This window comes from Ovis aries, chromosome 20, assembly GCF_016772045.2.
Source record: "Ovis aries strain OAR_USU_Benz2616 breed Rambouillet chromosome 20, ARS-UI_Ramb_v3.0, whole genome shotgun sequence".
In the NCBI taxonomy this organism is placed as follows: Eukaryota; Metazoa; Chordata; class Mammalia; order Artiodactyla; family Bovidae; genus Ovis; species Ovis aries.
In genome coordinates, this window is record NC_056073.1 from 9,021,186 (window position 1) to 9,046,492 (window position 25,307).

The following is a 25,307-nucleotide window of genomic DNA, read 5'->3' on the forward strand; positions in this document are numbered from 1 at the left end:
CAATTTGATTACTAACTCCACAACTACTGAGCGCCTTTTTCGAGCCAGAAACAGCCCTAGTACCAGAAGCAAAACAGGCAGTTTCTGCCGAATTGCATATTTCCCAATTCACCAGTACTCGAGATCAGAGTCGGTTTTACAAATCTGACCTTTAATGTCAGTTTGGTTCACATCCGTCAAAAATAAGAGGAAACAGGGCTTCCCTGGCAGTTCAGTTGTTAGAACTCCGTTTCCATTGCAAGGGGGCGATGGTTCGATTGGGGAGCTAAGGTCCTCCATGGTGGGGCGAGGGGGAGGGCAGTAAAAAAAAAAAAAAAAAAAAAAAGAGGAAACAAATCCTAAAGGGAGGGAAGTCTTTTCTTTGAATGTTTCGCTTTAACGAGCCATTTCAAGATTGGGAACATGAAGTGGGGTTATACTCCCTTTTAAAATTCTCCTCTCTTTCCTCATGAGGTGAGGAGGCGGGCACTTTATTCACATCTTTAATCACTAGGTTCCCAAACCCATGACATATTTATGGTGGAGAGGGAATGGGCTTGCAAATGTGGGTGCGCGTTACCACACTTCTCTTTGTTTCTACACTGCCTGGATGAATTACCGTATTTCCTGTCTTCCGAGTCCCCAAAACCTCTGGAGAAGGAGCGCACTTCGCGGGGCTCGGACAGGTGGACCGCGCTCGTCACCTTCCACTTGTACAGCGGGTGACCCCACGACGCATCCCTCTTGCCCGGGAAGGCTTATCAGGGCGCAGCCGGGTCCACTCGGGGCAGACCGCAGCCACCTGCTCTGGCCCGCGCGGCCCCGCCCAGCTAGGTGGGCACGGGGGCGGGGCGCGGGGGCGCGGTGACGCGTGACGCCGGATCCCGGAAGTGACGCGCCCCTGAGGGACAAGGCGGGGGGAGGGGGGTGGTGTCCCCGGCCGGCTCGGGGGGTGCGTTGCCCGGAGACAGAAAGTTTGGGAGCCAGAACGGGTTCGGCGGCGGCCCAGGGAACGGGGTTCAGGGGGCGGCGGCCCTGGGGATGGGGAAGGAGCAGGAGCTGCTGGAGGCGGCCCGCACCGGACACCTCCCGGCCGTGGAGAAGCTGCTGTCCGGGAAGCGGCTCTCCTCAGGCTTCGGGGGCGGCGGCGGCGGCGGCGGCTCTGGAGGCGGTAGCGGCGGCGGCGGCGGCTCTGGAGGCGGCGGCGGCGGTCTTGGCTCCTCGAGCCATGCCCTGTCCAGTCTGCTCAGGTAGGTAACGCTCCGGGTCCGGGTAGCTCTTGGAGACCCCCCCTTCCCCCGCCCGTCGCCTGGGTCCCCGGAGAGATTGGGGCTCCGGAGACCCTGGCGGGCTGGGTTTGCTAGGTTTCCCGGGGAGAGGGCAGGCGGCCCGAGGGGCGAGGGGCGCCGGTGCGGGTCCGCGCGGCGTCGGGCTGTCCTCATCTCCCGTCCTTACCGGGCTGCGAAGAATAGTGGGAGTGCCCAGGTTGCAGTCTCCGCCGCATGGCATAGCCCGGGCTTCACCGTCGGGTGCCAGCTGTTGTATCTCACAAGCCACTTTAGGGGGGAAAAGATGTGTATTTTGAATCTCCCTCATCTCCTGCAGAAACTCCCACGCCTTGGAGAATCGCGCGGTTCCCCTGGAAGAAATTCTCTCGATTCCATTCTTTGGGGAACTTGGAACCTTCCACCAGGCTCTGCAGGACGTGGCTTTTGTTGTTTATATTAAAATCGTCTCTAGGTTTATCACGTTCAAAGTGTTCTTTGAGTCCCTCTTGTGCTTGAAGCTTAAATTCCAGTTCCTTGTAGTGAACCTCACTGGATTAGTCTGTTAAGTGGCAGATGCACGGTTCATCAATCAGGGGGTTTATTCATCAAAAAATAAAGCGTTAGAAGGACTTGTCTAGGACACTGAGGAGTGCTTTAAACTTTTCCGAGGTCTGTTGTTAAACACTTGAATCTGGAGCTGTAAGGATTGAGAGGAAAAGGTCGTTTTTTGTGTGGCTTGGAGGGGATTGGAGGTGCTTTGTCAGTGTGAGTAAAATGTGATGTTTCAGCAGCACTTTCATAGCCGGTTTTCTTTTCCTTCCTTGTTCTTTTGAGGTTTTTAAGAAGTGGAAGTTCACTTAGAAATGGTTTCGTTTGCTTTTGTTCCCCATTAGTTTATGTAACTTCAGTTTGAGTGAGCTTGGACCAAAGAAGCCTAAGGCTCTATTAAATTGTTAGGTATTAATCACTGAGTACAAAGCCAGGCCTATACAGGAAGATACTAAAAAGCAGTCTAAGAGAAGAATGCTCCCAGGGAGTTCTTTAGGGGAGGCAAAAATCAGTACCATTTGTGGCAATTTCTACAGCTCCCTAGGACAATGCTGTCACATAATTAGTACTCAAGGTTTGTTGAATAAATACAAGTATTAATTAGGGAATGACACATTTCTACATAAGCTGATGGTGGTACTCACTGTTAGTAGTTCAAAAAAATGAGACGTTACTTTGGGATGGGATGAGGTGGAGATGAGGAGGGGGACTTCAGCTGATGTGAGGGATGTGAGGATTTGGGTAGGTGACGCACTATGAGAGCATTCCAGGTGGGCCACCATTGTCAGGGGCACAGCGGTCTCCTTTGTGCTAGTGGGTCACTAGAAGAGCTCTCTGCCCAGAGCTTCAAGTGGTTGGGTAGGATAAAAGGAAATAATGGACAGCTGTACTAAATCCATCTTTCAGAGTGATTTAGTCTTTCTTTATTTTTCTGATTCTTGTATCAGTGCCTGACACAGGTGTTCAGTAAATGTACTTTGAATGCATAATTTGGGTTTGGAATTTTACCTGGATTACTTAGATATTTCTGCACTTCTGATGTCTGAGATGAGAGAAAGGCCATACCGATTTGGAGGTGCCTGTCTCTTATGCATTGAAGGCTACAGCATTTGTGTGCCAGAGATACCTTATTCTCTAGTATATCCTCCTGAAGTGAGAAACTTTCACGTATCTCCTGCCTTCAAGCACAGGTCAGGTTACTCTTAGCTCTCTCACTCAGGGACTATTGACATTTTGCTGAGAATTTAGCGCCCTGTAGTTAAGCAAGACTAGAAAATCTTTGTTGATTTTTTTTTTTTTTTTTACTTTGGGTTTCATGCTAATATGTCCAGTTTCTATAGTACAGAGTAGATGGCTTGTGTAAGAGAGCTTGCTCCTTCTGACCTGCTCCGGTATCTGTTATCCAGGTGGTAGATGGCCTCAGAGCTGCCCTGGCGTCTTGTCCCTGTGACTCCTGCGGGCAGGGAGGACCTGCAGGCACTAGTTACACTAGGTGTGTCATTAATTAGGCATGACTCTGGTTCAGCCTAGTGAAGGATTTCTGAGAAAATGAAAGCATGCATTTAGATAATCCCTAGGTCAGCACGTCCTCTCTTTTTAGGTTTTGAAATAGCAGAGGGTAGATCTCCTGTGTCTACACTCCCCAGCTCAAGGACCCTGGGTTGTTTAGTAAGAGCCCTGGAGTCATAGCTTCAGATCTGGCCCTTGCATTAGCTGCCGTATCCTACCCCACCAGTACTGTCAGTTGCGACCGACATTTGTCCAGCTGTTTGAGTGACCAAGGAAAGCTGGCGGGAATAGGAGCTCACAGCTGCAGTGGATAGAAATGTTCCAGATCACACATAAGTTTGTCTCATCTGTTTATGATGCAGTCCCATCCCCACCCCCATTCCACAAAGGCTCTGTGCTTATTCTTAAGCTACAGAATGCCTCTTCTCTCACCCCATCCCTATTCTCGTATACTGCTTGGGCTTAGGTCTTAACTTCTCAAAGCCCTCCCTAATGACCCTAATACACACGGATCTCTCAGGCTTCCACTTTGGAACCCCTTATCTGCAGTGACTGGTAGTGCATCCAGTCATACTTTGCTTGTCTGGATTTCACAGTTTATTGCTTTACATATTGTAACCCTCGGGCTTCCCTGGTGGCTCAGCAGTTAAGAATCTGCCTGTCAAGCAGGAGATGCAGGTTCGATCCCTGGGTCAGGAAGATCCCCCGGAGAAAGAAATGGCAATGCACTCCAGTATTCTTGCCTGGGATTTGGTTCTCCCCAAATGTCAGAAGATATGACAGAGTTATTGCTTTTAAGAAAGGATTCTTGATATTTATTTAAGGAATTCAGACTGAAAAAAAAAGAGTGGCTACCCTAACTGTTCTATTGAAATGGCCTTTTCAACCAGAAAATGGATCTGTAACTTGGAAATTGCAGTGACATGACAATTTTTTTTCATGCTGACCCTTTTACTTTTGCCTTCCTCTGTGCCAGATTTCTTTTGAATATGCCTATTTTGAGCTAGATGATTTTAACATCCTGAGAAGGAGAGCAATGCTGTCCATGTAAGGATGTTGGAAGGGCGGGCTTAGAAGCAGGAACTCATGGATTTGTGTGATCTAAGTTCCTGCTCTTCTAAGAGAAAGCAAAAACAAAATAACAAAAAACCCACAACTGTTTATTGCTGTAGCAGTTTTCTGGATATTCTACTAAACCTCTTAATTAATTAAAAAATGGTTTTTACACAGTGGGGACTTTCCAGGTGGCTCAGCCAGTAAAGAATCCACCTGTCAGTGGAGGAGACACAGGAAACATAGGTTCCATCCCTGGGTCAGGAAGATCCCCTGGAGAAGGAAATGGCAACCCGCTCCAGTATTCTTGCTTGGGAAATCCTATGGACAGAGGAGCCTGGTGGGCTACAGTCCATGGGGTTGCAAAGAGTCAGACACGACTTAGCAACTGAGCATGTACTTTTTACACAGGGAGCTCAACCCAGTGCTCTGTGACCACCTTGAGGGGCAGGATGGGAGTAGCTAGGAGCGAGGTTCAAGAGGGAGGGGGCATATGTATACTTACGGCTGATTCACATTGTCATGCGGCAGAAACCAATACAACATTGTAAAGCAGTTATCCTCCAATTAAACATAAATGGAAAAAAAAAAAGGTTTTTAAGGAACTTCTTAGAATACTTATTTAAGTATAATTTTATTTACATGACAGCCCTTTTTCTTTTCCTTTGAAATTACTTTACATTTTTGCTTTCTCTAAAGCAGAATGTGGTTCCCCTGTTAAAAAACAAAACGAAAAAGGTGGCATGCCTGGGAATGACTGTAGTGTGGTTACAAACATCTCAAGCATGCCTAATTCTTAAAGTGAGTAAGGCATCTCCTGGTAGTAAAAAAGGATTTAATAGAAGTTTAATAAGTCAGAGATCTCCCTTTTCCTTACTTCTCTGGTTGAAATTCAGTTTTGAGTGTCTTAGTTATAAAAATTAGAGACCAGAAACAGGTCAAACAGTCTTGTGAAGAATTTGGTTTGTATCCAGTCAGCTTCAGCATATTCACTTGTCCTGGGAAGTTATGGTCCCAGTGAAAGTTGTGTCTTTGGCCAGAAAAATCCCTTCAGAAAATTCTTCCCCGGACCTCACCCTCCTTGGTTTGTCCACTCAAACAGCTGTGACTTGTGGTTTTCAAAAGGAAGTTAAGCTATTTCTACCCTAGTCTTCAGTAGGGAAAGTAAATTACTAGGTTTTATAGCCCAGAGACACCAAGGAAACCCCAAAAGTAGATGGTGGAGGGTTTGTTCTTGGAAATGTCAGGCTCTCCTGTGGGCAGGAACTGGGTCTGTCTTGGAGAGCCCTCAGAAAATGTTCCCCACACTGATTTCCAGAGGATTACTGGGAGATTTTTTGTGGTATAGGAAATTATATTGTTGTATTCATAGAACATCTTCACATAACTTTGGTGAGGTTAGAGTTAGTGGTAGTAATACTAGAAATTATATGGTATGGCTTCATATTTATCCTTTCTCAGTAATTTGTAGATCAAGTTTGTTTAGTTTACAAATCAAAAAAGTTTTTAAAACAGTTGTCTCTGCTTTACTTGTGATGTTATTACCACTATTAAAAACAGTGAAGATGTTTTAAGAAGTAGAGCTGCCTTCTGACTTAGCTGGTGAGAGTTTCAGCATGGTAGCTATGGGGTCAGGCTCAGACCCAGCTCTGCCTTGTGAGGCAGGCAGATTACTTAACCTCTCTGAGCATCTGTGTCTCCATGTTTACTGGGTTGGCCAAAAGATTCCTTTGGGTTTTTCTGTAAGATGTTACTGAAACACTCAAATGAACCTTTTGGTCAACCTAATACAATGGGCCCAGGATAGTACCTACTTTCTGAAGCAGCATCTCAATGAGCTAAGATATTAAGACACATAATGCCTGGCTCTTGCCAAGAGCTTGGTAAACCTGGGCTACTACAGTCATTTAATGGGAGCCCAGTGCTTGCCACCTTTGAGAGATCTGGAATGATAATCCTGTTTTTTTTTTTGTTTTTTTTTTTATGTTTCCATTTAAAGATTTGTAGTAATTGATAGCAGAGGCTCCCAGCATTGTCAAATATGAGGTAATGGTGGCAAAGTTACAAACTGATATAGACTCACAATCACTTGTCTGAAATCTTGGGGCTTAGAATCCAGAATTTGGGGGTTGTGGAAGATACTGACCCCTTACTGGAATCTGGGGCAGCACTCTGAAACATTATATTTTTGCAGTGAAACCTGTTAATATTCACACTAAATGGGATAACTGTGAAGCTGCTCCATGTCAGTTTTGTATCTAAACAAATTTGCCAGTAACTTTTGTTTTCAGAACTAACTTTTGTTTTCAGAACTTTTTGGTTTTTTCAATTGTAAATGAGGAATTATGGATCTCTGCCTTTACTGCAGAAAAATTGCTAGCCACAGTAAAAGCACAAAGAAGAAAATCCTCTTTAGTTCTACTAGAGAAATTAGCTCTTGTAATTTTGATGAACACACTTTGGTCTTTTTTCTATGCACCTTTTTTTCCCCCACAAACAGACATTGTTCTGTATGTGCTTTGTCTCAGATTTCTCCTTAATATATTGTGAACGTTTTACCATCATTTTCTCCATCTCCTCAACCTCATTTGAAATGGGTAAGTGGTATTCCATAGTGTGTATGAACTGTAATTTATTTAATCCCTTCCCTGCCATTAGGTACAAGTTTGCTATTAGTTTTCTGCTATTGGAATAACACTGTGATGTACATCCTTGCAGATAAGTTTTTGTGCATGCTCGTGCTTATGACATTTTATATTCTCAGTAGGATAGTAGATGTAATTTGAGTATTTAACCACTGCAAAAATCACATATGTGCAGCTGAATTTGAGGACTCATAATAATTCTTAGGCTCCTTACATCTCTTGGGTCCCTCTGATTAGAAAGTAATGTACTGATCTATGGCTTCTAAATGCTAGTTATGTTTAGAAAGTTACCTTTGTGCAGGCATAGAATTTTTAATAGTCAGGTTGGGGCCTCTTGGGTCCTTTCTTAGAGGCAAAATGTTTAGAAGAGGGCCATTAATACACTCCAAGCAGAATGGACAAAATCCATTTTGTTTCTGCCATTTATTGTGGGACATTTCAGACATACAGAAGTCCAGAGACTTATTTATTTATTTTGACTTGAAGCTTATGGGATCTTAGTTCCCCAACCAGAGATTGAACGTAGGCCCTTGGCAGTGAGTGCAAAGTGCTAACTAGTGGACTGCCAGGGAATTCCTGAAAATATTTTGTTTTATATTGTTGGTTTGTTCAAATATACGTTCAAACAAGGTCTATGCATTGCATTTGGTTGGAATGTCTCATTACTGTCTTTAAACCTTTGGGTTTCATCTCTGTCATTTTTTTCATTCCAGTTTACTTGTTGAAGAAGAAAATTGTTTTTGTCAGTTTTTGACAAAAAATTCATTTGTCTGTTTACTAGAGCCTGGGTTTTGCTGATTGCGTCTCTGAGGTATCTTTCAGCTCGTTCATCTGTTCCCTGTGTTTCCTATGAGCTGGAAGCCAGATCCTGGTTTAGTCTGATTCAGGTTCAGATTTTCTGGCAGGATTTCTTCCTATTGGGTTTCATGTATGTCCCTCTGTTTAGGCTTCTTTTTTTGCAGTGTTGGCATCCATTGACAATCATGGTCTATAGCCCTGATTTAGAATTTGCAAAGTGGTGGTGTTTTCATTTTCATGTTACCATCTTCATTTATTGACTGAAATGCTTTCTGGAGAGAAACTTTATAGAGAAACCTCATGTTATTAACTGTTTCGTTACCCTGAGGTACAGTTCGTGCAGGAAAGATGGATTAAATGCTTGATTCTTTCCCCTTGTTTACCTGTTTTCAAATCAGGTTGCATTCTGAGTAGTCTTCAGAGGTGTCCAGTGAGTTTCTTGTGAATAACCATTATGAATGCACAGACTTAAGCATGTTTGTGCTTCAGTAATAACCTTTCTAAAATGTGCTCTGAGACTTTAGATTTTGACAATTTCACCAAGTAAAGCCCTTGAATTGGTTTGTGATGAAGTGATATATTTGTTGTGTGTTGTGTGTGTACTTTAGTTGAGTGCTGTGTCTACTCAGCGTCCCCCAGTTGTGCTGGTTCTTCTGGTCACTTGCAAATCAAGCATTAGAATCTTTGAGTCTGGATTAGATCATCTGACTTTTAATTTTTTTTTTTAAGTTTTCCACTGGCCATACGTGGCCCTATAAGTTAGAAAGCCTTAAAAAGATACTCTAGGGACTTGAATAACCAAATTTCTTTAGATCGTAATTATGGAAGACCCACTAAGACTGGTGTTTTCCCACCAGCTTTATGGTGTGACTCTAGATAAGAATCTGTATCAAGGTGAGTTGTTACTTATTCAGTCTCATGTTACTCTGAATATATTTCATGGTGTCACACTTTTTTAGTATAAGCATTGAATAATCAGGTCTTGTCATTGATTTCTTAGTTATTGCATTTAGAGCTCCCACTCAGGTCTGATTTTGAGTTCCTGTACTGCCATCTGTATATATTCTTTTTTTTTTTTTTTGGTTTGGAGCTCAGCTGTATATGCAAGCCTTTCTTTGTTTTATTTTATCCCTTGGTTTTATGTGTTTGGAGTAGGGTGGGAGGTCAGGGTCAGGATCCTTCTGCTTTGGCACAGATTCCCCCTTTGACCAGCCATGCAAATGCTACATGAGTAGCCTCAATTTAAAGGTGATAAAAGCAGCGCATAGAACCACTTATTTGTTTCTTTTTGACAGTTGTTGGGACAGTCAGGGTTCTACTTCAAAGAGATCTTGGCCTCTGTTAGGCAGTGACAGCATCCAGCTCCTTCATACTGGCTTCACAGCACTTTCATGTTGGGCTCTCAGATTCTTTAAAGAGCGATGGAAAATGAAAACAGAAGTAAGAGAAGAAATATATTAGACTTCATTTACTGAGAAAGGAAAATCTATCTTAAAACACTTGAGCTTCATAGCGCCAAGGAGTTTACCACTTGAGTCGGGCAGTGTGTAATTCTCACAAGACAGAAGCTGTGGCCCTGCCTCCGTGGATGGGGTCCGTCCTCTGTTGGGGCTGAGTGAGGGGTTGATGTGGTGTCTGTGCAGAACAGTCTTTTCCTTTACTTGCCTGGAAAAGCAGCTCCAAAGGTATGTCCCGTGAATGATAATACCAGTATCAGCACTGATTGAACATTCACTGATACTGGATTAGTAACAGTAATTTCAAGGGCATTAATAAGTGCTTTTAGATAGCATATTCAAAAGCAGAGACATTACTTTGCCGACTAAGGTCCGTCTAGTCAAGGCTATGGTTTTTCCAGTGGTCATGTATGAATGTGAGAGTTAGACTGTGAAGAAGGCTGAGCACTGAGGAATTGATGCTTTTGAACTGTGGTGTTGGAGAAGACTCTTGAGAGTCCCTTGGACTGCAGGGAGATCCAACCAGTCCATCCTAAAGGAGATCAGCCCTGGGATTTCTTTGGAAGGAATGATGCTAAAGCTGAAACTCCAGTACTTTGGCCACCTCATGCGAAGAGTTAACTCACTGGGGAAGACTTTGATGCTGGGAGGGATTGGGGGCAGGAGGAGAAGGGGACGACAGAGGATGAGATGGCTGGCTGGCATCACGGACTCGATGGACGTGAGTCTGAGTGAACTCCGGGAGATGGTGATGGACAGGGAGGCCTGGCATGCTGCGATTCATGGGGTCCGCAAAGAGTCGGACGCGACTGAACTGAACTGAACTGAACTGAACTGAATAAGTGCTTGTCCTTACTAAGATTAAGAAAGTAAAATTTTTTATTATTGTCCCTCCTTTTGTTCATCTTGTACCTTTCAGCTTTGCATGTGTGAAGTTAGATCTTCTAATTGGGATTCTTTTCAGCCACAGCAAAAGCTTAAAAATCTCAGAGGTTTAAATTTTATTAATTAAAAAAAAAATTAGAAACTCACTCTTCTCACCTGTGAAAAATTAGAAACAGTGGTGCTTTTACTTAAGATATCAGATATTTAGAAAACAGAAGTGAGTTTATTTGGAGATGGTGCTTTATGTAACCTTGGGAGGATGCTTCTTTTTTGGCTGCTCCTCACAGCTTACATAGACTCTTAATTCCTTGCCCAGGGATTGAACCCAGGCCCCAGCAGTGAGACTGCCAAGTCCTAACCATTGACCATCAGGGAGTTTCCAGAAAGACTCATCTTAAAGGGAGTTTCTGTCTGTATCCCAGCTCTTCTTGTCTGAGTGAACCAACTTGTTGACTTTGTTTTCCTTTCACCTGAAATAAGCCTTCATTCTAATTTCTTTTCAGTCTCCTTTAAACAGTCCATTTCTCAAATTATTTTTCCTTTTGAATTATAGACCTGCTTCTGAGGAGTCCAATGGCCAGAGGAGGTTTCAGAACAGATCATTTTAGGACTGTTGACCTGGAAGCTTCCTAGACTTTTGTGGGTTTGTCTTCAGCTCTTTGCTGGAGCCCAGCCCTGGCTTTGTTGATTCCTGTTAGTGTCATGTTCCCTACTTGTCTTCTGATCCAGCTTGATTTTGGATCCTGGTTCCATCCGGTGGTCTGATTCTTGCTTCTTCAGGTTGCCCCGCAGCCCTGATAAAACTCCAGTGAAAGCCCAGTCCAGATTGCAGGATTTGAGGTAGTTCACTCACAGGTTAATTCAGAACTGTAGCTGTAGACTCTGGGCTAGGGGGTTGCACATAATGCGGGGAGAGAGTTTCGTTTCTTGAGCCCTTAATACTTTGCTCGGCCTGTGCCTGGAACTTCACATCTCTCTTTTCTCAGTCTATCTTCACATCGTATCTGCTGGATGATTGTCATTATCCCCCTGTTACAGATGAAGTAGCGGAGATTCAGGGAGAAGTTAAAGTGACCTGCTCAGGGCCACAGGAGGAGGGCAGAGCCAGGAGTCTGACTCCCTAGACTGTTGCTGATAAAGCAGAGTTTGACCGCTTGGAGAATTTGAGTGTCTTCGGATATGATTCACACTACCCCTTATTCTCTTTCGGTAAAGTTTTTATCAAAGAAGATTAATTAAGGATTTATTTATTTTAATTTAGTAGTTGCTTTGATAACCCTTTTTGTCATCCTCAGTTCTTAAGCACTTTACAAATATTAGCTCATTTTGTCCTCATAACAACACTTTAGGGAAGGCACTAGAAATATTGCCATCTTACTGATGAAACCGAAGTAGGGAGCCGTCAAGTAACTTGCCCACGATAGTGACTGGGAGGTGTTGGGGCTTGGTTCCCAGCTGGGGCAGACTGGCTGCGGAGTCCTTAGTTTTGGCCTTCACGCAGTTGGGGCAATTTCTTCCTTTTAGTAAGCGTGTAACACAAAATCCTTTGAACACTTTGACTACTTAAAGTGAGATGGTTATTATAAAGTCATTGGCAATTTCCTTGGAATGTAAGAAAGTTAGATGAAGGGAATGTCTTCAAACTTACACCAAATAATATATTAGTTTAGAAGATATAGGGGAAGCACTGCAACTCATGAAGAAGAAAAAACCTCCTATATTGCTTTCCTCAAACTTTCCTTCTAGAAAATTCTCATCTTCCTCTCAAGCATGTTAATACAGTCCTGAATTTCACCTCAGAAAATTCAGGACCCTCCCTTTCCCCACCAGATTTTAAAGTGATAAAGAATTGTTTTGGACACTCAAGTACCACTGAGTATCTGATGTACCACGGAGTCCACGGTGTGTGCAAGAGAAGTATATCTAAAGAGTTGGCAAGAAACTAGAGGCCTGTGTATTTGAAATTATTTTCAGCTGTGGTTACCTGTTCTACATTTTTTTTTTTTTTTTAACAATTCTTTCCCTTTCCCCTCCCTTATTAGCGGTTGATGACCAGATTTTACATTCCCAAACAATAATTAGTTTGTCCATAAAATGATTTTCAGAAAGTGTTATCTGGCTGGGTCAAATGATTTTTGATAGTAGCTTGAAGCCTGGGGTTATGGGATAGGTAATATTACTTCCATAATCCTTGGTGCTTTAATCTTCACAATCCTGTGAAATTGGTGTCAGTGGTGATTTTTCTGATAAGAAAGTTTTAAGTGACTTGCCTAAGGTCAAGATTTTCCATTTTCAAGGCCTGTAGAGTCTATTTTATGTGGAGATCATGGCTGCCAAGCACAGGTCTGAGTCTCCAGGTTGTAGACGTAGAAGGAAAAGATAGTATTTCTAGCTAAGTAGTTCTGAAAACAACTATGGTTCCTGTATTACTTTTTATCTGTTACAAATGAAAATGCCTCAGGTGTTGAAATTGGCAGAGATTCCAGATTTGTTACTTTTTAACCTCTTGCTCTCTCCATAATTATATGTTTAAGACCTCTGGTGGAGAATAGTTTTCTTGCTAGTCACTTTTTTTTTTTTGGTCTTACTAGTCACTCTTATCGGTAGCCCTTACATCATCTTTAACAGACCCAGAGCAGACTTTCAGAAAGGTTTTAAAGTGAATGATCAAGGGTTCAGTGTTTCCTTTTCAAATTTAACAGTTTTTTCTTTCTTGAAGAAAGAGTGTATACAAAATCAGAATCCAGTACTTTTACTTAAGTTTTTTCAACCATCTTCAGTTTTTTCAGACAGATAGGGCTCTTTTTTCAGATGTCTTTTCTTTAACCATCATGATCTGTTAGAGTCATTGTCTTTAGTGACCATCATTTCTGTTTACTTCTCTCTTTAATATTTATTCTTTAGTCAACTATATATCTGAAAAAATGTGGATATTGAATAATAATGTACTAATCACCATTATTGCCATATATATGTGTGTGTGTATTTTTTTTGAACACTTCCTATGCCCAAGGTATTATCTCATTTCTTTCTGCTGATAAAATAATGAAGTCAGTGTCTTGACTTCACATGCATCTGGCTGGCATCAGGTTTTCTTATTATCAGGTACTGGAACTTGTAAGATTTTGACACTGATGGGCTTAACCTACTGCTTTTTAACATTATTTTGATTGCGATTCACATTGGTTTTAATGTGTTTAATTTGTTTTTCATTGCTCACTTTGTATTTATACTAATAAGCTAGGATTGGTCTTTGGGTTCAGTGTGGCCACCTGGGTTTGAGTGGAACAAAATCTAAGCCTGTCTTTCCCTCCTTCACTGATTTTGATGTTAGCCTTGTATTTAATCTGTAGATACCCAGACAAAATCTTTACATCAAGCCTTATGTTCTTGTCTAGGTCTGTCTAGAATCCTGGGGTCTGGAAAGCACATAGCTCTCTTAGTTTTATCCTTTAGTCAGTCTCTCCATGCTTGAACTCTGCAGGGAAGGGGACACAGGTTAGAGAAATCCGTCTTCAGGGAATGTCGTCGCCAGGGGCCTTCCTCCTGCAGAGTGCCTGCTGTCTCTGGGGAGGGGCACGGGAGAGCAGGCCTCTTGGGGCCCTTCTGCCTTGGGTCACCTCAGCCATTCTCTTGCTGTATGCTCTTGGGAATGTTTTCTACTTCTCTTACACCTCAGTTTCCTATCCATGGGGTGAGGGGAGAAGGCAGTGTTTGTAGTGCTTCCTGGCAGAGGTCCCAAGGAAGGTGCTTCAGCACATCTTAAAGCAGCTGCAGACACCGACTGGGGAAATGACCCACTGCCTTACTGCACTCTTACTGTGCGCCAGGGACTGGGCAGCCTTTTTTTTTTTTTTTTTTTTTTAATTTTTAAACTTTTAATTTTGTATTGAAGTATAGCTGATTAACAAACAATGTTTTGATAGTTTCAGGTGAACAGCAAAGGGACTTAGCCATACGTATATACATGTGTCCGTTGTCCTCCAAACTCCCCTCCCGTCCAGGCTGCCACCTAACATTGAGCAGGGTTCCGTGTGCTATATGGTAGGGCTTGTTGGCTGTCCACTGTAAATATAGCAACGTGTGCATGTCCTTACCAAATTCCCTAACTGTCCCTTCCTCCCATCCTTCCCCCTTGGCAGCCATAAGTTTGTTCTCTAAGTCTATGAGTCTGTTTCTGTTGTGTAGATAAAGTTCATCTGTATAATTTCTTTTTTAGATTCGGGCAGTCTTTTCTGTACCGTGCCCCACAGGGGAGTCAGGAGAAGTGGAAGCCCGTCACCTCATCTGTGTGAATGTGCCAGTGGGCTACTGCTCTTTCTGTCCTTGAAGCTTTCATAAACAGATTCATTCCTGTATGTCAGGCATGCTGCTGTAGAAGATATTTAGAAATACAAAATTTGTCAAATTCTTCCAAGAAATTGACTTGATTAGAGTGATGACAAAATGGTCCTGTGATCTCCCTGGAGAAATGGTTGATTCCAGGACTGGGGCAGGGAGAATAAAAAAGACTGGTATGTCAAGAGAACACAGAGGCCAACCTGAAAGAGCTGTCAGTGACCAAAGCTGGAACAATTTGAACAACAAAATCAAAAGCCGTAGTAACAGATTATGAGCCAAAGAATAAAATAGACATCCATGAGTTATGATACAAATGATTGAATAAATAAATAAATGGGACAGAGAGTTCTTCTTTTCAGAAGAATTCCAATTAATAAATGTAGAAGTAATGAGAGGAATAGAAAATCACCATCAGCACACCACAGTAATAATTGCTGTAGGCAAGATCTACCAGTGAAGTTAACATTAGTGGGTGAAAGTTTAGGGAGAAACAGAGTATTTGCATGACCCTAAAGTATCTTCCAAAATATTTATTAATTACTGTGATGATTTCAACCCATGTCCACATATTCTTTGAAAGTCTTGTTTCCTGAGGAGGGAGTTTAATTCTGCTCCTCTTGGATTTGGGCTGGACTTAGAGCCTGGTTTCCAAATAATAGTGTGTGGAGAGGGGAAACAGTGATTTTACAGTGGAAGCGCTTGGCATATACCGCCTTAACCAAGAGGTCAATGTTAACATTATCAGTCACATTGATATCACTTACCCCCCGATAGGATGGGATGAGAAGGGCACTGCACTTCCTGCGTTCTTTCCGCCAAATCCATCACTCCCTGTAACAATGGGAAAACAAGACAAATTTAAACTGAAGAACAGTCAGAAGATACCTGACTAGTATTTTTTAAGAATGACAGGGTTGTGAAAGATAAGGAAAGATTGAGGAACTGTCATAGACCGGAGACTAAGGAATTATGTCCACTAAATGTAAAGTGGGTCAGGAAGAGGCCACAAGTGTAAAAACATTGTAAATCAACTATATTTCAACTGAAAAAAAAAAAACCTGGGGAAATCTGCATAAAGCCTGTAGTTTAGTTTTCCTGATTTGTCGGCTGTGCTGGGTCTTTGCTGTTGTGTGGGCTTTCTCTAGTTTTGGAGAACAGGGCTCCTCTGTAGCTGGGGTGTGTGCGCCTCTCCCTGCAGCAGCTCTCTTGTGGAGCACTACGTCTAGGTGCCCAGGCTTCAGTAGTTGTGGCTTATGGACTTAGCAGCTCCATGGCATGTGGAATCTTCCCGGACCAGGGATCGAACCCGTGTCCCCTGGATTGGCAGGTGGACTCTTATCCATTGTGCCACCAGGGAAGTCTTGTAGTTTAGTTAATAGTATTATATCAGTGTTACTTCAGTTTGGATCAATGTACCAGGGTTATATAAGATGATAACATAAAGGGAAGCTGGGTGAAAGATACACAGGAGCTCTGTACTATCTTTGGAGCTCTTCTGTGAGCCTAAAATTATTTCAAGATAAAAAGGGAACACAAAAGGCACTATATTAGATAGTGGCTCTGGAGTCAAGTTCTCTGGTTTCAAGTCTTGCCTTTGCCACCTACCTATTAAGAGGCAATAGACAACTTTAATTTCTTTGCCTCAGTTTTCTCATCTGTAATAATAGTATCTTCCATAATAAGACTGAAGATTAAATGAAGTCATGCATGTAAAGTGCTGAGAACAGTGGCTGGAACATAGAAACGGCAGCTGCCAGTAGTAATATTTATACAGAGGAAGTCCAGCCATCTTTTAGGTGCTTGGACCCTTAGCCATGGATGTAGACAGTCTGAGCTGAAGGAGGTTGAGAGAAGATGGTAATGGACGAGGGTGTTCTGAAGACCCTTCTCCCAACCGTGTATACCTCTAGGAAGTGGGGCATGAGCTCTGCCCTTGAAGAAAGCCTCTAGGAGACGGGTGTAGGGAGGAGAGGAATCAGCCAGGGACAAAGGTAGAGAAGCTGCAGTGGGAACACCTGCCTGCTGAGCTGTCCAGGGGGAGTGGGGGCTGCATGTGGAGTCAGGGAAGAGGAGGCTAATCAGGCGAGTGGGCAGCAGCCTGGATGCTGGCTTGATGGACTTGAGTCTTGAGACCTGAGAGGAAGGATGAGAGACCGAGGAAGTGCGAGAGTGGGAGAGAATGCTTCAGAAAATTGTTTTAGCTCCAGCTGGATCGTGGCTGAACTTTGATTATTTGTTGATTGAGAAACTGTTATAACAGAGTGACTCTGAAGTTAGTATCATTCTGAAATGAATGTTTTTATAAAGTAGGATAGCTTCTCTGTAGCTTTGGGACGTCATGATGCGTGAGCGTGAGACATGTATCCTGTCTGCTGCCCATGCCTGGTGTACAAGTGCATTTGCTGGCCCTTTATGATAATATTGCAGCCTGGGGCTGAAAATAAGCCGAGGATGACCAGGAGCTTTCAGTGTGCAAAATGCTTTGACATCAAACCTCACCGCTAGGGCTGTGTTCCTTCACAGGGGAGAGTGTTCTTCCTTTATTAGCTTATAAAATCTTTTGAAGTACGATTTACATCCAGTGAATACATGGATATTAAGTGTAAAGAGCAAAGTGTTTTCCTCATGTACACATCTATATAGTCATCACCAACATCAAGACATAGACCATTGCCAGCATTCCAGAAGGCTCTCGTGTTCCCGACCAACCAAAAATGCCCCTCCTTGAGATAACCACTGTTTTGACCTTTATCACCATAGGTTTTTGCTGGGACTGTGTTTCTTTTTCTCCACGGTACGCACCCAGGCCCATGAAGTACAGTGGGTTGGGAGCAGGGATACGTCTACATGTGCCAAACACTGCGCTCGACGCGTTCCCAGACTTACCTGAATGCTTCTGTGAAACCACAGACCTGGGCTGTGGTGCCTCTTGCGTAAGTTCAGCCTCATGCCTCACTGGCTCCCCAGTGTTTTTCCCATCGCACCACATGCTGTGCCTTCAGCTGGCATTTACCGTAATAACTGTTGTTGTTTAGTCACCAGCTTGTGTCTGACTCTTTGTAACCCCATGGACTGTAGCCCGCCAGGCCCCTCTGTCACTGGAATTTTTCCAGAGAAGAATATTGGTGTGGGTTGCCATTACTTTCTCCAGGGGGTCTTCCTGACCCAGGGATCAAACCCATGTCTCCTGCATTGGCAGGCAGATTTTTTACCCCTAGGGAAGCCCACCATAATAATTATCTTCATCATTAATGGAAAGTCACCTTAGTAATTTTTCCCAGTAGATTACGTGCATAACTCTTTAGTAGAGGAAGTTGTATTGATTTGAAATCAAAGGATAAGCCAGTTTCTTCATTTAATGAATACTAGGCCTCGTGTAGCAGTGGCACCCCACTCCAGTGCTCTTGCCTGGGAAACCCCATGGATGGAGGAGCCTGGAAGGCTGCAGTCCGTGGGGTCGCTGAGGGTTGGACTTCACTGATCGACTTCCCTTTCACTTTTTACTTTCATGCATTGGAGAAGGAAATTGCAACTCACTCTAGTGTTCTTACCTGGAGAATCCCAGGGACAGAGGAGCCTAGTGGGCTGCCGTCTATGGGGTCACACAGAGTCAGACACGACTGAAGCGACTTAGCAGGCCTCGTGTAAGCCAGTGGAGTTAGAGAGAAAGGCAGTCTTCATCCCAGCCTCCTAATCTTCTAAAGAGCGAGACAGGGTGTGACGAGTGCTCTGAAGCAGGTGCTGGAGGGTCTACAAAGAACCAAGGGACGGATGGGGGGAGGGGTGCTCCAAGTGTGTCAGGGAAGTGCTCCTCCTTGACGTGAAGTCTGAGTGGTATTAGAGAGCTGTGCAGGTGAAGAATGGGAAAGGGAGGGCTCATCTAAGCTGGAGAGGGAGAGAGCACCGTGCGTGCAAAGGCTGGAGAAAACTGCCAACGGTCACCCGGTGCGAAGGAGGTGCTGGCAGGGGGAGAGGGGCTGGAGTGGCAGGCAGAGGCTAGGCCGTCAGGCCCACGGTAAGGACTTGGATTTCACACTGAAAGTAATGATGGGTTTACATTTTTGAAAGGTCACTTCAGATTTTGGGGAAGTGGCTCAGAGGGTTAGAAATTTACTAGGTGTTTAAAGCTATGCCCTGATGGCTCAGACGGTAAAGAATCTACTTGTAATGTAGGAGACCCGGGTTGGATCCCTAGGTTGGGAACATCCCCTGGAGGAGGGCATGGCAACCCACCCCAGTATTCTGGCCTGGAGAATTCCATGGACAGAGGAGCCTGGCGGGCTACAGCCCATGGGGTCACAAAGAGAACGACATGATTGAAAGACTAATACTACTCACTATAAAGCTTATTAGAACTTGTAACAGTTGGCATGGAAAGGGGCCAGGTTGGAAAGGCATTCAGGAGGTGCAGTGGCTTGGTTGATTTACAAGCAAGAGGTTGAAATTTCTTGTGACTGAATAGTGTTTTCACAATGGAAAGTGAGAATGAGATTTTTTAGAAGAACTGGATGTCCTGAGTCATAACCAAAGTGGAATACTGTTTTCCTTTCAGTGGAAGGGGAATGCGAGCTTCAGAATGGCCCGTTACTTGTTTCTGTGTGCACAGGCATTTGTAGATGAAAGCTTTGTATTAAAAGTTTTTAAAACCCCGCAGATAAATCAGCCTTTTGGTTTGTTTAAATCGTCCTTTGTTGCGGTAGAAGCTAAAGCTCCACGTGGGTATTTCCACAGAGAAGGCCCAAGAACCTTGAACTGAGGGGAAACTAGTGATACGAAAGCAAAGACTTCTTACTCCTTTCATGGTGTTTGCTTACTGAGATGTGTACAGAAAGCCCCACCCATGTAACTTGTGGAATGCTGTGTAGATTTGATTCTGAGGTTTCTTTTAAAGGTGCAAGTTAACCACTATCTTTGCTTTGACCTGCAAGATACTGAAATAAGCTCCTTCAGCGTGCGCCAGATACCCCAGGATGGTTAGCCCTCAGGGCTGTTATCTAGGGCCCCGCCCTTCCTCACTCACCGTCCTGGTCCTTAGCTGTGAGAGTGCGCCTTGTGACGCTCGAGGGCCTGTGCACAGCCCTGGAAACTTCCAGAAGGGGCCAGACACGCTCCTTGGGCTTTGTGATTGGCAGTGTCTGGAGCCCTAACCCTGGGTGGTCACTAAGAAACCCACACCCTTCACACGAGGAGGGAGCTTTTCTCCCCAGTCAGCCAGAATTCAGCCAGCTGCCAGGCCCCAGCTCCACATCTCCTGTCACTTTTATAATAGCCTTGACAGTTTGGAATGAAGGATCTTTATTCAAGTGAGCAGAAGAGAAGGGGCAGTTTGGCTGCGGAGTCATATATAATAAAATGCAGGGTCTATCTCTCGCCCCTAGAATCTGGGTAGTGCTCTGAGTCACCGCAGAGTCTCTGCTGTTTCAGTTTTCAGGTTGTGCCCAGGGACTGTTAATGCTTTTATAGCAATGCAAGTTCTTGTTCACCCAAGGATGTTCAGTTCAGCTTTGATTTTTGAGTTAAGAAGCATGCCGCCTGAGGAACAGTTTCTGAAAGTCGGCCAGGTGTGACCTCACTTCCGTGTCATGATGAAGTCAGACATTCGGGCTAATCCGACACCTTTATTGATGGGCATGATCAGTATTGTGCTGCATGGCAATTAGATAAGCTATTCATGTTAAGTGACTGTAATTAGCATTAATTTTTACATGGCCAAATCAGATTTTCAGTTTCTTGTGTATTAATTTGTGGTTCCCCAGCATCTGTAGTCAGCATCAGCGTCGGTATTTTCCGGTGATGCTCGTGTAGCCTGGTGTGCTTTGGTTCCCTTGTGTGTAAACACAGAGCCCCTTGGAGGGAGAGGGTGGTCCTCAGCCTTATTTTCTCTCGCCAACTGATCTCAAGCTCAGAGCGGCTCCCGTGGTTTCTTCCTGATCCCAGGTGTTCTGGGAGTCTGGGGTCTTCAGGGAGGTGAGGCTCCAGACCCTGAAACTGGGTATTTGCCCAGGGCTAGGGGAGCCCCCTTCACCTCTGAGAGAAGTTGGCAACACATTTTATTAAAGAGTAGGAGTTGAAATAACTGAGAATCTCTGACCTGACACATGGTAAGGATTTAATAGACATTTGAACGATTAATACCTAATTCTACTATAAAGTTGATTGGGTTAGAAAGAGGTATACTAGTAAGAATACTTTGATATCTTGGTTAAGGATCATTGAAAACAATACATTTTTGGATGGGTTGAGAAAGAGATTCGCTCTGAGTGATGTGTTTGACCTGCTTTTGTCACGCAGGGGTAGCTGGTTCTGCTTTTGATGATGAGATGCAGAACCGTATTGTGGTCCTGCTGGCTGAGAGTGTATTGCCTATTTTTGTTGTGGTTAACCTGGCCCACCATTTGGTTCCCTAAGATTAGGTTTCCTTTCCTGTACTCGATGAATGCTGTCAGCTTCTGCAGAAGTGAACTTTGTTCTTTCCTCAAACATTTCCTGAGTTTCTGCTCTGTGGTAGGCCCGGCGCTAGGAGCCAGGTACAGAAAGACGATCAGACATCTCAACTTTAAATAATACCTTTTGCATTTACCTGTTTAACACCCCTGTAAAATGAGAAGGACTGTTCATATACTAACAATACAGTAAGTAGCCATGAGAGAGGAACTGTCAAAATAGAGGCTGAACTGAGCCTTGGTCTCTGAGCCTCTAGCTATTCACTAGTTAGGAAAGGCTACATAAAATAGTCTTTGAATCTAAAACTTCAATCAGGAAGGATGGCATCGTCCCAAAGAAATTTAAATGGACACTTACAAAATTCGTACAATTGTCTCTGAGACTGTGTGACTTTATGAAAATCTGGCAATTAAAAACATCAGAGTTTAAACAGGATTAATTAAGGAGTCATAGTTTGCTCACCAAAAGTATTTTGCCATTTAGTAAATCGCTCTAGTGTGTTCAGAATGATTTAGTCATCACCATTTGATTTATACAGTGTTTTCAGGAAAACACTGTTCAATATGTATTTAAGTCGGTTTGGAAGGTAGTAAGATTTTTCCAAGATTGGGGAGGAAATGGTTATGAAAGTTCTGTTACACGATATTGAGTTGGCCAGGACGGGAAACAGAGTTCAGGTTGGGTGCTGGCCCATTTTCTTGGGCAGCCCGGAATCTTCCAGGGCCCGTAGTCATTTTAGGTTCATTCTGTGAAGAAGGCCTTTGGGCTCCCTGTGTTATTGACTCTTCCATTTCTGAAGAAAGAGAATTTCCCCATGAGTGAAGTGAGGGGAGCACTGAAATACTGCACCACGGGCCCCAAACAGTGTTTATTGAGCACAGGATTTTCCGAGGGCTCTGAGTGTGGGAGCAGGACGGCTTGTAGTTTCTCCCTGGGGGTCTTACTGGGGGCTTCTGGAAGCGGCAGGAAGAGGGCAGAGATGACCTGGTATGATAGGAGGCTGTGGACCCGAGGCCTCATCAAACTGAGGTTGTAGGTTGTATGATCTTGGGCACATGGTTTCGTGTAGCTCATTTTTATCAGCTGTTAAGTGGGGTGATGTTTTACTCTAGAAGGAAATTGGGGGCTCTCATGTTGTGTAGTGGGAAGCATTAACGAGCTCTGTAGGTGGTGGTGGTTGTTCAGTCGCCCAGTCGTGTCCGACTCTTTGCAACTCCGTGGACTGCAGCACGCCAGGCCTCTCTGTCCCTCAGCATCTCCCGAGGTTTGCCCAAGTTCATGTCTATTGCATCGATGATGCCGTCTTTAGGTACATTTGTGTAAAAATAGCTTCTGGGATCATCAAGGTCTGTCTCACCTACCGTGAGGCTAAGGCCACGTCTGTCTTTCTGCTCACATGTGTCCCCTGCCCTTATGGCAGTGCTGGAGCTTACTAAATATTCAGACACCTGATGACTGACGGGGTCTCCGTAGTTCGTGCTGTAGGCAGCGGGGAACACGCAGACACCCTTCCTGTAAGCACAGATCTGGTATTGGTTAGCATCTTGGAACTTCAGGCCTGGGCATGTTTTTTTGGTTGTTGTTAATAAAGTGCAGTTTGGGTTTTTATATTCCCAAGATTTCCTTCCAGAGGGTGTTTCCTTTTTACTTCAGCTTGATTGATGAGAATGTAATAATGAAGTGAAAGGAAAGGCTGGCTGGCTTTTGCTCTGTGGGGGGCTGACACGTTCCTGAAGCCCTGTCTCCAAGCGGCTCTGTTCTGCTCTGGGGTCTGCTCCTTGCTGATGGCAGAGCTCGTTTTCTTTGTTCTCATCTTCTCAGAGAAAGTATTTGGTTCCAGGTCAACGCTGTTTTCCTTGCATCCAGTATAAAGCCTTTGAGAGCATCGTGTCTGCTTCTTACTGGTTAACACATTGAGGAAAATCCGAATGTGGAGCTTCACTAAAGGATGAGATCAGCATCTCCGCCACAGTTCAGTTTTCAACAAATATTACCGAACTGGAGTAAAATGTTAATTAATATGAAAATGCAGGTACTGTGGATTGAAGCTGCTGCTTCCTCTGTGTGCTCAGTGGAGCTGGCTATGGAAGAAAAATCAGACAAAATGCTCTCTATTAAAGCCTCTATTTTAAGAAGAATGATTCAGAGAGGAACACAGGTCCAAGAAATTTTCATCAACAAATGAAAACTGAATTGCCAGGTTTGCCAGATGTCTCATTTTAAAGAAAATTTTCCTCATTTGGTCTCTTATAAAAGTCTGTCTGACTCCGAAAATATGCTCTGCCCTCAAGTAGCTTAAAAATAAAAAAGTTTCAGTGTGTTCCACACATCCTCTGTGTAGGGCTTGTAATTCTGCATGGTTCAGCTGGGAATTCACTGCATAAAAATAAAGGCAGTAACCCCCCAATATTATTGGACTGCAGCATTTGGGAAAACGTTTGTAAGTTATCAAGTATACTCCATCTTGGTCTTTCACTCAGCATTTATTAAGCACCTGCTGTAAACAAGCGCTGCTTCCTGTCGGCTCAGGCAGGGGCACCCTCCCTAGTGCCTGCAGCATGCCTGTCCCTCATTAGAGGTGTGCCCCCTGCCCTCCTGCGCCATCGCAGTAACAGGTCAGATTGCTGATAATTGCAGCCAGACACGCAGGTCCCTCTTGTGGGTGTCTTTTGGTGGGGGCAGGCAGGGCAGCATAAAGCCCTGCTTTATTTGGCCCCAGCGGGCCCTCCAGGGTCCTGTGTGCCCTGGCAGAGGGGGAGCAGGGGAAGATGTGGCGGCGGGGGCGGCGCGTAAGGGGCCGCGGGCACCTGCTGCCCTGCCAGCCGCCTTCCCGCTGCCCGGCTGCTGGCCAGAGCCTCTGGGGACGGAGGACTGGGAGCCGGCGGGGCTAAAAGGCACTTCCTGTCTGGTTTGTGGAGAGGAGGGTTTCCTTTGAGGTACACTGAGATGTCAGTGATGGTCTTTTTATCTTTTGCACCTTTTCATTTCCGTGACTTCACTTCACACCCAACCAAGCTCCCTTTCTTACCCCCGCCGCACCCCCCACCCCCCCGTTTTCCAAAGTATCTACCAGAAATCCTGTAACCATTGTGTAGCTAGTTTCAGCCTGATGTTAGAAAGTCAGTTTTTGTAAGAAATGCAAATGAAGTGGCCTTCTGTCCTGGCTTACTCCTATCTCTTCAACCACCAAATGCGATGGTATCTTCTTGTAGGTGAAGATCTTTTTCTGAGTCGAGGGTCTGTCTCCTCCCGGCTTGCTAGAGCCCGGGCCCTTGTGTCCCTGCAGAAGCCACCACTGACTGCTCTATCCTCCTGCTTCTCCACACCTCACGTCAGAAGGCCCCGGGCCCACGTGGGCCCCATCTCCCCACTCCATGGCCACCCTGCTTAGGGAATTCCAGGTGCTTCTGCTCTGGCCAGGCTCACAGCAGCTCAGGAGGGGGCAGCTGTGGATGGGCACTGATAAGCAGCTTCCAGAACTCCCAGACGGGACAGTCCCGGGGGAGAGGAAGAGGCTGTCTCTTTGCTGTCAACTCCCTCCCCCAACATAGTTCCCACCCTCTGCCCCGGCCCTGCCTTGGTTTGGCTGCCTCAGGCTCACTCCAGAAATGTTTTTCCTGTTTTTCATTCAACCCTCTGCCCTGTCCCTAGAACCTGCCTCACTTGTTCCTTCCAGAGGCGGAGTTTAGCCATCCTTGAAATCAAAGCCTTGAGTTTGTGGGTGTGGGAACACCTTCTGGTTGAGAGTCAAAGGGTATTGAATTCTGTGCCCGTGTGGACGAGGTTCGGCGATGCCACTTGAAGGCAGGAGGGACTTGGGGGAAGCAGGGTGCACGGTGCTGAGGAGCATAGATTTTGGAGCCGGTTGGCCTAAGTCCAAATGCCAGCCTTCACCTTAGCGGTGTGTGCTTAGTCGCTCAATCATATCTGACTCTTTGCGACTCTTTGGACTGTAGCCCACCAGGCTCCTCTGTCCATGGGATTCTCCAGGCAGAATACTGGAATGGGTTGCCATGCCCTCCTCCAGGGCACCTTCCCAACCCAGGGATCGAACTCGCATCTCCTGTGTCTCCTGCACTGCAGGTGGATTTTTTACTCGCTGCGCCATAATTTATTTAAGCTCTCTGTGCCTCCGTGTTCTTAATTCCAAAATGGGAATAATAACAATAGTACCTCGTAGCTCAGGGACCTTTGTGAGGATAACTTGTTTTGCACAGCACCCAGCGCATGGTACTACTTATGAAACAAGAGCCTTGTATATGTCGTACCAGATGGAGCTGTGGGGCTGATGACGTGGCCGCCAGCAAGTTCCTCCTTAGCGCACCTCTGTGCTTCTGTGTGGGAACCGCAGTGAGGAGAAGAGGGAGACAAAGGCAGCT

General features: G+C 44.8%; 1 protein-coding gene across 9 annotated transcripts in view; it reads left to right on the forward strand.

The window, feature by feature from the left end:
• Positions 1 to 948: 948 nt before the first annotated feature.
• Positions 949 to 25,307, forward strand: part of ANKS1A (ankyrin repeat and sterile alpha motif domain containing 1A) — a 171,947-nt gene continuing 147,588 nt past the window's right edge. For 7 of the 9 annotated variants that reach the window (XM_042237560.2, XM_042237561.2, XM_027958432.3 and 4 more), the window contains exon 1: positions 949 to 1,229. In XM_042237560.2, the coding sequence (XP_042093494.1) occupies positions 1,021 to 1,229 (209 nt within the window). In that variant the 5' untranslated portion in view covers positions 949 to 1,020. The remainder of the gene's footprint in view (positions 1,230 to 25,307) is intronic. The other 2 variants (XM_060403097.1, XM_060403098.1) reach the window with 1 other exon arrangement.